At 36.9% G+C, this 11,855-nt stretch overlaps 1 protein-coding gene and 1 long non-coding RNA gene across 3 annotated transcripts in view; one reads left to right on the forward strand and one right to left on the reverse strand.

The window, feature by feature from the left end:
* The window catches only part of LOC107989508 (uncharacterized), a 2,501-nt gene extending 919 nt beyond the window's left edge, over positions 1 to 1,582 (forward strand). The window contains exon 2 of the long non-coding RNA XR_001761098.2: positions 1,389 to 1,582. This is a non-coding gene — a long non-coding RNA (uncharacterized LOC107989508). The remainder of the gene's footprint in view (positions 1 to 1,388) is intronic.
* The window catches only part of mast4 (microtubule associated serine/threonine kinase family member 4), a 69,208-nt gene extending 61,015 nt beyond the window's left edge, over positions 1 to 8,193 (reverse strand). For both annotated transcript variants that reach the window (XM_008325733.3, XM_008325732.3), the window contains exon 1: positions 7,689 to 8,193. In XM_008325733.3, coding sequence (XP_008323955.1) covers positions 7,689 to 7,916 — 228 coding nt within the window. In that variant the 5' untranslated portion in view covers positions 7,917 to 8,193. The remainder of the gene's footprint in view (positions 1 to 7,688) is intronic.
* Between the last annotated feature and the right edge of the window lie 3,662 nt (positions 8,194 to 11,855).

Consider the following 11,855-nt stretch of genomic DNA (forward strand, 5'->3'; position numbering starts at 1 on the left):
CTATTGCCCTTCCAATCGTGATCTAATCACATTTTCCTCAGTGACACCTGGTCCCGTTTAGTTGAACACAACATTGATATAATTGCAGGAATTGAGGAAAGACAAACACAGATCTTCAAAAATGCTGTCTCCCTTTTTTTTAGTTTTTATAGCCATCTGCTCCTACCTAGTGTAAGAGCATTTAATTGTTCCATCTGTAACTGTTGTATAGAGTAAAAAAGACATAAAAAAATCATAGATCAATTAAATGGAATTGGATAATTAATCTAGATATATATAGATCTCTCACGGCACACTAACATGCTGCAAAGCAGATGTTGGGAATCACCGCTTCAGACTTCAGAGACTACAAAGCAGGAACTAAAGGTTGTGGATACCTGTGGAGAGCAGTGATACCCTTATTGAAGCGATTAATCAACAAGCCATGACCTACAATCACCACAGATCAGTGATATACTGTTGCTAAGCTTTGTTTTTCCAGTCATCATATTTTACAGGAATTATTTACCCTATAAATGGCATCTTAAAGACAACAAAGAAAACACCTTTTACTGCCATTTACAGTCTGTTTCCCAGTCACTCAGTGGGTGGTACACAAATGACCGTTCTGGCAGCAGCGTTTGCCCTTTTACCACTACTCCTCTCACTGTGCAGTAACATAATAAAGCCTGACCTGCTTCTCCTTCCTCTGTCCTGTTTTCTTCCCTAAGCTTCAAAGTCTGTGGACAGTATGAACAGAGCTTTGTTGTCAAAGCAGACATCAGACAGCACTGCAGTCAAAGAAAATGATGAACTGCCCAACAAACAAATTCTATTGTGACAACCTTGGAGTATATGCAACATTGTATCTGTATGACTCACTTTATTTACTGCTGCACTATTAGAAAACACCAGTCTGATAACCTGGTGGCTTACTTCTCAACAGTACTTAAACCGTCTTATTCATTCAATGCATCATAATTTTAAAAAGTTAATATTGGTTAAATTTTAAAAAAAAGGATAAGAAAAATGACTTCAAGCTGACAAGTAAGGCCAGTTGATCCAATGATCTGTTGATGCAATATTGATGGGTTTCATCATCATTTCTATTGTTGCCTTTCTGGTTCAAAACATTTTAGTTGTGCCACAACACTTAAGACCTGGTCTTTAGCAGCCTGATCAATCTAGAGTTACCGAGTTGAGCTCTGTTGTGATTTAATGTTCGTAAACAGGTGGTGTCAGGTGGGGCTTGTCCACACCATTTTGATTGAGGAACAGTAGAGCAGCTGTAACAAAAACAATGCTGTAAATGCAGTGACATTAAAAACTAAATTTCTGATTTGGTGCTAAATAATGAACTGATGAATAATGTTGGCTTCACGGTTTGACAACTCTCTTCAACATTTCAGATGCAGCTGAAACAATGTTGTGGTTCTCCAAGGAAATGATGCAGGCATCAGTGGCCCTTGACTTATTAAAGCTTGAGACCCCTGCCTCAGAGTGAATAAGACCATTAAACAGTCAAAAGTCCCAGGAGGAGGATGACCCAGTAAGGACAACAATGGAGTCACAGTCCCAAAGTCACAAAGATGAGAGGAATTTTCTATACCATAAATCCACATGAAGACACAGTTTTCCAAATACACAGCCAAAAACAAACAAATAGGAGAACAGCGTATCAGGAAGCACTCATATATACAACACAGGCATGTGCAAAGGTCACACTCAAGGACATTGTCCCTGAGGTATTAAGTAATAAATGCTCTGCAGTTTACATACTTGTTTGAGGTCCATGTTGCTAATGCTTCAGTTTTGGTTATAAGGACGACACAAGTGTAAACCTTTAAAAAAGCTTGACAATACATTTTTTTATATATTTTGTAAACAGCATGATGGACTGACAAATGGGAGTGACGTGCACGCCTAATGATTGTTTTGTTTTAAAGAGGTGACAAAATGAGTCACGATGTCCATGCTGTTAAATAAACAACCCTTGAATAATCACAATTTAGTACCTCAGGCTGTCAATTTGCATTTCAAGTGTTTTCTTTCTTTTCACAGAGATGGATGAAAGCAACCTTTAACAAGCTGAAGTATCCTGTTTTAGTGTATACCATCGGTTGCTACGACACAATGAGCACACATTTACCATCAAACAGGAAGAGAGACTCAACACTTTAGTAGGCACTAAGGTTCCCCGGCTGCACTCATCACTGACCCAGCCATTGTTTGTCTATTAGATCTTTTCCTAACCAAGACCTGAGAACAAGAACTACTGGCAATAAGCTAATCAATCACATCATGTGATTGTCTTACCTTCATTACAAAATCCATTCTACCCCTTGCATTTAGTTTACTTCAAAACTTAGAAGACTTAGACATAAGTAATTAAATCAAATGATTCCAATTTATTTGATGTGTCACATTGAAAGGTCTACTACTGTTGACCTGATCAGAATTCAAATAGATAAACAGACTGGGCTCTTACTTTGGTTTTCATTGAAAATAAATAACCTTTGGATTCTGAAACTTTAGTCTAGATTTTAGTTAAACAGTGAGATAACTCTCCTCCTTTCTAACATTGATCCCTTTACAGCTCACTTTTCAGTATTACACTGTTTAATCTGGGTTTGTGTGAAAAGGGTCACAGTGGCAATTAAACTACACAGATCTTACATCTTACTTTACAGATCCTTGAGGATTCTTTAACTTAATACCAACAGGTCTTCACTGACTTGTCCTTAGTACAGAAAAAGGTTGTGGACTGTAGTACACAGTAACTATAATGGTCAAGCATGATCAAATCCAACGTAACATCAGAGACTGAGTAACTTATTCTGATTAACCTGCAATCACAAGACTTTTTGTGAATTGTTGTCTTTTTAAAAACTGGAAAATTTGTTCCCCTCACATTACAAATTTGTGGCCCTATAATGCAGTACATGTACGTATTCTTGCCAAACATTTAACATAAATGTCATCAGTGAACTCTTGAAAAGAAAACATTTGGATTTTTCTCAGAGTCAGCCGTGGTAGGGCCAACTTTTTTTCTGGCTAACCTTATCACCCGACATCTGTCTTCTTCAACTCTACCCTGATTTCTGTCAGACTCGGGTCTCTCTGCACTGAAGACATTGGTATTTGCACAGAAGAAAACCAACAAACTTGAAAGTCTCACGGTCCATCAGAATTCCCTAAGGGATACTCAACATTTCAGCCATTCTATGACGCAAAAGGACAGAGTTTCAAGTTTCAAGTTTTCAAGTTAACATACAGCTTATATACAGTACAGTTCTCTACTGTAGGTTGTCATCAAAGTAAAATAACACATACTTGTACTTAGCTGTTACTTTTTTTTAGAGTAACGTAGTACTTTGTAAATCTAATCTATACACTGTCAGTGGTGTAATGATGCTCCCTGAGGGTTTGTCCTGCAAGACATTGATTGCTTTTATACATCTTCATTTACCATTACTAAGTAACACAGCAACTTTTTCCCCACTAGGAAGACATATATGTTTTACTATATTGTTAATATAAAACTACTTACATGCATCTTACTCTAACAATGTTTAAAATTAATTAAAATAAAAACAACTAAAAAATGTTGATTGCAGCCACTTACCTTGTTTCCCTCTAATGACCCAAAAGACATTTTCTCTGGGCACCAACAAGCATAGAGTTATGTTTCACATCCAACCTTAGCTGCAGGTACATGGGGTAGACCAAACACTAACACCCCCGCAGACAAGTCAAGAATCAAGGACCAATCGTATAAAGACTACACGACAGCAAAGAGGGATCCTAACCAGATTATGGCAATCCTCTTAGCCCTGAAGTATACACTGACACACGACAACATCCTTCTCGTCACCGTGGTCATCAGCCTGCTTACAGAATTGCTGCTTATTAAGGGGACACGACACAATGTTGGAAACAGCATGCAGTTAAACATTATTTTACTGAAGGAAAAAGACCAGGTCAAACCCCAACAACTATGACACAAACTAGGAAATAGAAAAGAGTCTTTCCCTCGGACTTAAAGTCAAGAAAATATGAATTTCCAATTTTCTGCTGTCTACAACGCAAGTTGTTAAACAGTGGCATTATTGAGTTAGGTTAGGTGTGTCTTTTAACCAGCACTAAACAGAGCAGTCCTGACAGTTTAGATGTTATTTCATGTGACTAACTTTTACTTTTACTCTGTTCTTGCCTTAGATTTAAAAGTTCATACACGTTGAAGCCACAATATTGTCACAGTGACATCATATTAGGCTGCAATGTTTTGTCAGTACATCCGTAGGTTGGTGTATTGAGAACAGCACTTGGAAACACAATCAAATATCCAATGTTACGGACATCACAACACTTACTGGAAATCGGCATTTAAACTGACAAATCAATCACCTTCGGGAACATTGGGACTCACTGTAATAAGCGAGTAAAACTGTTGGGTTTTTTTTGCTTATAAACACAAAAACAGTCACTAAAAGATAGAATTTCCTTCATATCCAGATGATACTATTTATATTGGACAAGGCAGTTAATATTGGAAATAATTTGACTTACATTGTAAACACCCTAAGAAATCAACTATATCAGGATATTGGAATGATTTTTAATATTTCTGATTTAAAAGAAACCAAATAATAGATAAAACAACATGAACAACCATTAATTTGTTGTGTCTAAATAAATAAGTTTTATAACACAAAGAAAAGTGTCACATGGACCGATGACTTCACAGTGGAGCTGACACAGGCAGAACAGATTCTGAAGATCACCACACCACATGGGAAGATATCTACTTGTGTCGGTTCTCGGTCTGTGTAATGAAGATAATCCACCTCACAACCAAGTAACTACAAGAACAACATTTGATGTCTCTGCCAAGGTAGTAAGTCTATTGAAACACTAATGTGGGTACATAAAGAAATAAATACTACTAAAAGAACAGTATCACACTGTCTTGGCTACAGGTTCTCAATTACAACTAAATAAATTCAAGCCTGGTTACATATTATTATGGGATTATGGGTACCACCCACATAGCACAATTCAATGTGTTTATTGTAAACAAAGGAATCTCGTCATATTGTAAATGTAATTTTGAATGGGAGAATAAATGTTTTTATATATACAAAAAGATATGTATATGTAAATATATTTTTAATGAGAATATATATTCATTTAAATACATGTATAAATACATGTGTATGTGTATATACATTTACATTAAACATATATGTATCTTTATTCATATATTAGTGATTGATTGATCATAATTAATTTGTCTTTAATCTGTAATTTGTTCTAATTAATCAACCTCAATCAATTTTTAACCTCATCAATGCAGCCACTACTGTGCTTTGCGGCATAGAGTTATTAATTAGTGTCAGTATCCATTAACATGGTAAATTCATGACACATTTTGAACCTTTTTTTAGGCAGAAAAACCACATACTGACATGGTCCGTTTGAGGACAGTGAAGCACAGGCGTGACTGCTACATAATTAACACTTCCCTAATGGTCAACAACACTGCAGATGTTTGGTCTCACTATCCACAACACTGGGCAAATTTACGCAAAAGTTTGACAACACCAGATTAAGACGTTCTGCCTGTCAGCCATTAAACCAACAATTCAGGCAAACCCCAGAAAGCTCAGCAGAGAGCAGTGCTCTTGTTAGCAGATGCATGTACAGTATTTTATACAGAGACATGAGAGAGGAGTTCATCACTGCTGTCTGAACCACTTTTTTCTGCAGCAGCAAAGGTCAAGGGTGAGAGTTCCCTGATTAACTCTACTGTAATATCAGTGGAAGGCCGCTCTGCACATACAGGCCATCTGACCTACCACTGCTTTTCCACAGTTCATATTACATCTCTGCCGTTAGCAGCATAAGGGAGGTCACTGGTTTTAAATTCACTTCAAAGTGACACTTCAGGAGCGTTAGAACAGATCACAGGGTTCATCCATTACATGCAAGCACTAAATCAAAAATAAAGACACCCTGTGCATCAGAACTGTAATTTAATTTATCTTAAACTGCACAGACACTAATGCAATAGCGTGTAGTGGTGGGATTTGTCACTTAGGATTCCTGTTTCAACTATACAGGAGTAAACAAGGCAACCTTCAGTAGAAGGAAATGTAAATATTGTGATCCAACATGAGGCCATTGGCAGAAAACCAATGATCCTTATCTACTTGAAAAATGTCTGTTGAAAATGAAAACCACAATATAAACATTAAGATGGGATTACACCAACAATGTTTTTATTAGTTTGACCTAAATGTCACTCAGTGCACCTTTAAATGGAGTGGAAACGCTCGGGGGGAGAAACTGACGAGCAGACAAAATTCTTGCCAGTGTCTGATCTCACAGCTCCATCTTGTCACAAAGCCAAATTATCTGAGCAGCAGTGTTAGCAAACAGGACACCACCCCAGGACTTTACTTCCAGAGGATGTTGACACCTCAGAGGATTCTCTCATGTTTACAAATACCGTCCCGTATATGAGGAGAACCAAAATGTTTAGAACTGTTCTGTAGCTGTATTTATTCACAAATTCAGGGTCAATGCAGTTTAATTTCTTTTTTTATATATTTTGGACAGGGGTGTCTCTTCATGGATTCTTGACCAGTGACATTAAAGCAGCACTAGTGTCTACTGGTGTACTACATGGAGGCATTTCTACCAAATATCTGTGAAAGTGAATAATAGATAATGTAATATAGTGGGGTTTTTTAACCACCTGTTACATTAAACATCAACTCAAGCCAACCACACCTTCAGCCGCAACTTGTTATGTGGCATAATAAACACAAAGCTTGTGGGGTATTTTGATCAAGCACACCTGTGCGTGTGTGCGTGAAATCCAGTCCAACCAGTGTAAGGAGCACAGACATTTAGAAAAAACAAAATTAGCTTTTGGTGTTAACTAATGCCACAAATGTAGTGAGTGAGAAGCAGTTGCTGGTCTGTAAAAATATGCTGCTACAGATAATAAAGAAAACCAAGAAAAACCTAGTGATTAGCATGTCCCCTACCAACCACTGCTCTACAAGATAAAACTACAGTAAGTACGTCAGTCTGGTCAAAAATATTGATAGACTGAGAGAAAGAACTTTATTATGTCTAGTAGTCTACTTTTAAACTTCTGTAAAAAACAAATACTTGTAAGTGAAAATCTTCAGAGATGTTTTTGTCAGAGTGCCCCAAAAACACACTTAATACAGTCTGTAATAGTCTTAAATGTGAACTGTAACAAGTGCATCTTAGGTCACACAAATCCACAAACATAGTGGACCAAACATGGTTTCTTTGTACTTCCCCTTGTCCAGTGTTGGTCCCAGAGCAGGCATGGACAAACTACAGCCTGGGGACTGGATGCGGATCATTTGGCTTTTTAATCCAGCGTGCCAAACTTGTCCAAATATATTATACTTCTGCCTTTTACATAAAGCAATCTCCACACAGGATACACGCGATTTTTATTTTTCTGACCACTGTTTCCACTTAAAGTTGGCACCAAATGTTTTGCACCTCCATAAATATTTTTCCAGTCCCTCAACGTCCAAGTTGTAAAACCCTGCCTAAATGTTTAAATATATATCGGGTATGATTTATTTAAAAATAAAACAAGTTTAAAAGGGTTTAAAAAAATGTCCCCGAACATTTCCTTTCGCCTGTGTAATAGCTACCTTTTCGTCTTCCTCTCCATCTTCCTCTTCTTCTGGACGTTCCTTCGTGTGTCCGCCTGCCTCCACTTCGTCCACATTCTCGTTGTCGGAGCTGTGAACGTCTTCTCCAACTCGATAAAATTCAACGGGAAGCTCACTGCCTTCCTCGCAATCGGACAAAGTGTGTGAGCCGGACGAGGACAGACTCTCTAGGCTGTCTGGCCCTGCAGTAAACTGGCTGTGTTCCATCGTGTGGGCCACTGTCACCAGTTTGTGAAGCAGAACAACGCCATGTAATTATCCCGTCAAAACACCTGTGCAGACCCGCCACTTCATATTCAGTAAGAACAGCACGACAAAGTTTAAAAGACGCCGTCTGAAGTCAACACTCTCTGCTCACATGAACGACTACATACACCCTGGCCCCAGAACATGAACTGAAGTCTCCACAGTTGTTAAATTCTTCCCTGCTTGTGTTGTTTGTGTTAGTCCATGACTTTCTCCGCTGGGAGAGCCCATGCTGCCGCTGAGCCAACTGATAAAAAAAAGTCTTCTGTGCCGGCTTACATAAAGCCCGCCCACTACGTGGAAATTGGCCAATCAGATGGCACGCTGCTGTTAAACTCGTTTTAACCATCTTTAGACGTTAAGCGCCCAACCTCTCCGTGTTGTCAACACACTGTACTACTGCAGACATCAATAGTTCCCGTTTAGAGGACACGAACAAGGGCTTAACCGACACACACAGCTGGAACCACATTATAAGTGAGTATCAAATAGAGTCAGGATATATTTCATGGCAGAAATACTTGTTAAGTGTGTTTAGTAGTACATACAGCTTTAATATGTAACTACATAATCCTTGGTTCTCAAACTTTATACTCTGTACTACCACCTGAGAAAACACATCTCTCTGAGTACCACCATGATGACCAACATCAGAATATAGCAGCGTAGGCCTTCCCTATTAGTTTCCACCACACAGGAGAGATGTTTATAAATGATCTATAAAGATGTTTATGTTTAAATGTTATATTAATTGTGCGTGGTATGTTTCAGATTTATTCAATTGAAAATGTAAATGTGAAAATGGGAATTTTCCCCGCGTACCACTAGAGAGCGCTCGCGTACCACCACAGTTTGACAACCACTGATTTAGATAGATCAGAGGTGGACATGATGGCGCCACGTAGTCGTGAAATGAAGAAAAACAGATGGAATTTCTATTATGACATAAATTAAAATAAATATTTAAAAAAAACTTTCCCAAGAATTCAAAACAAATAGTTTATCACGAGGAGTGTTAAATTAACTCTTAAATCACAATTGGTCAAGCTTGTTTTAAATACACGAGTTTCTGATAAATAAATTCATTAATTAATTAATAAAGCAATGGCTGACACACTTATCGAGACACTCACATCTTATAGGCCAATATTAACATTCTTCTGATCAACGTTAAGCTTCAGTTGACACCGTGATTCATTTTTACTGTCCTGTGTAAATCACCTGGGCAACAGTAGAGGGCATTACCATTCAAGGACACGGTGGGATTGTTGTCTTGACTAAAAAAGTCCACTAGAGGGTAGACTTGTACCAATACTTGCAATATTTGCAATTAGAAGTACAGTTTCCACACGAAAAAACGACTGTTTTAATGACCAGTAAGTAAATATACATAAATGCAAATTCCTAACAAGACTGTAGTAGCAGTATTATCTGGGGTAATATCAAGTGTTTCCTGGTCTGGATTACACGCAACAAAATATAAAATATTAAAGATACAACATAATTTTAGGATTCAAGCATTTTTATTGTCAGACGTGACGTAAAACGTGAATTGTACGAAAGTGCGAGTGAAGAACTCAGTAGTGTATATTTTTAAATTAGACAGCTATAGCTAAAAAAAAATTAAAAAAGAAGAAGCTCTGCAGATATCGAAGCAAATGTACAAATATCAACGTGAGGTACGGGTGGTGCTAAAATCAAGAGTTTTGCGGAACAAATGTCCAAGTTATATAGAATAATACGTTTCTGCTTTGAGGAAATTATTTATTTCTGTTGCATTTAGGGTGTGGAGTGAAATCAGCTGTTTGTTTTACTCTTTGCTTGTTGTTCAGAGGAACAAGGGACAGGACAGATTTCAGTGAATTTCAAACAGAAAATTAATTTGCTTTTCCTTTGTTTTATGCAATTTTGTTGACATTATATTTTAAATATATTGTAGCCTTATCGGTTATTAATATGATTATAGTATTCGCGTTATGAAGACAGTTAACATTAGAATATATAATGGAAAACAACAAATGAACACATTTACATTTGTAGGCAAATAAGTCAATTATAATACATAAATATGTATACTAATTTATAGACTCTATTTCTAAAATGTGTGTACCTCAATTTGTTTCAATTTTTCTGTTGCAAAATATTAAGAAAATAAACTAAAATAAAATAAAGTACACAATTACAGTATAAAATACTGTCTGGGGTGAAGATGTGATACAGTTTGACAGTTTAAGTGTATATGTCCAGTTTGTAAAACATTACATGACTGTTTTGAAGATAACCGTTAGTTAAACTTAATCACAGTCCTGTGTGTTTTTTCACTGTTGCAGGATTTGTTTCACCATAAGCCATAGGTGTTGTTGGAAGGTGTTGTTGGAAGCGTCACTACTGTAGGGTAAACTTCATCAGATTTTTTTCTCGATTAAGCAGCATTAACACATTCATTTCACGTTAAAAAAGTTAAACAAATGTTAGTCAATGCAAGAGAAGAGAGTCAGAGCAAATCTCTGCACACGCAGTTTAATTTCACACTTATCCCCCGCACTAGAATCATTTTCTTCTTGGACTGAGGTTTAAATGATCAGAACTGATCACTCAAATCCAGAGCTTACTTTGTTTTTATGATAGACAAATTCAAATTGCTTCTCACACATGTAACATATTTTTCAACACATTTTTTTCAACCTTATAATTCACACAAATTTCCACTCCTACTGCCTATTTCCTTGTTGCTCATTCTCCTCAAAACCAAAGATCAAATAAACCCCTGCCATTCAGTTTGATAAATAAGTTGAGCGATCAAAGCAGCCGTCGGAGAGAGAAAAAACCACACAAACCCTCACCTCTTATAACAGTTGCAACATGACACTGGTGATAAAAGATAAGGCGGGGAAATTTCACCCTGAAAAAATACCTGCAGTTTGGTATTTAGTTGCTCAGTGGAAATGATTAATTTCCTGTGGCAAAAACATTATTCAGTGTTATTTTTAGAGTTTTCATCTAAAAAATAATTACACTCTCTCAGTTCTCCTAATCATAATTCCAGAAAATGTTTCCTAAGAACCAGTATGTTGAGATATAAGGCACTGAGGAAACCGGAAAGAAAAATATAAATATGTATAAACATTCACAGAACAGTTGGTGGTATGTAGTGTTTAGATAAAGGTGACGATAAACAGCTAGGCTGACGTTCTATTGGTCTAAAAAGTGAAGTTGATGAGGTGTGAACCGAACTTCCTGTTTTGCAGTTTGTGGAGAAACACGCTACATGTTTCATGTCTCTGTCACTTGTAGTGTATTGAAATTACCAACATTTGTTTCACCTTAAAAGTAAAGTTTTTAATTTTAAATTAAATATATCTGGTGCAGTTATATCGGCCTCATTTTCCGCTGTGCATAGTTGAGGTTAGAACCGTATAAAACAAAAACCGAACCTTGTAAAAATAATAAAATAAATGTGTCGGATAAATCATCCATCTTCTGTGGGACATTCTTAGCAGCATATTGTATATTAAAGAGAAATAGCTCACTAAATAAACAAAAACTAGCTAGCTAGTTCAATAATAATAAATAGCGTCAGCTAAACTAAATCCCCAATGAACTCAACATGTGGTCCGGTGCTTAGTAAAGAACAGATCACCTTAAAAACTATCTAAGGTTGTATGCCAGTTGGACACCTTAAATGATCTTTCCGGGCATCATGCACGACTTTTATTTTCCTACTGCGCTACTACTCCTTCCCGGTTGTTATGAAAAAGAATTGTTTTTGAACATTTCTGAATCGTAGTTGAATTTTCAATTTCATCATAATGAATCATACTCCTAATTTGAAGCGTCGCCATGTTTCAATGAGCTAGTTGAATGTGGGAGGCACATATATATATATATATATATATATAT

The sequence above is a fragment of the Cynoglossus semilaevis genome, chromosome 14 (assembly GCF_000523025.1).
Source record: "Cynoglossus semilaevis isolate Cse_v1.0 chromosome 14, Cse_v1.0, whole genome shotgun sequence".
In the NCBI taxonomy this organism is placed as follows: Eukaryota; Metazoa; Chordata; class Actinopteri; order Pleuronectiformes; family Cynoglossidae; genus Cynoglossus; species Cynoglossus semilaevis.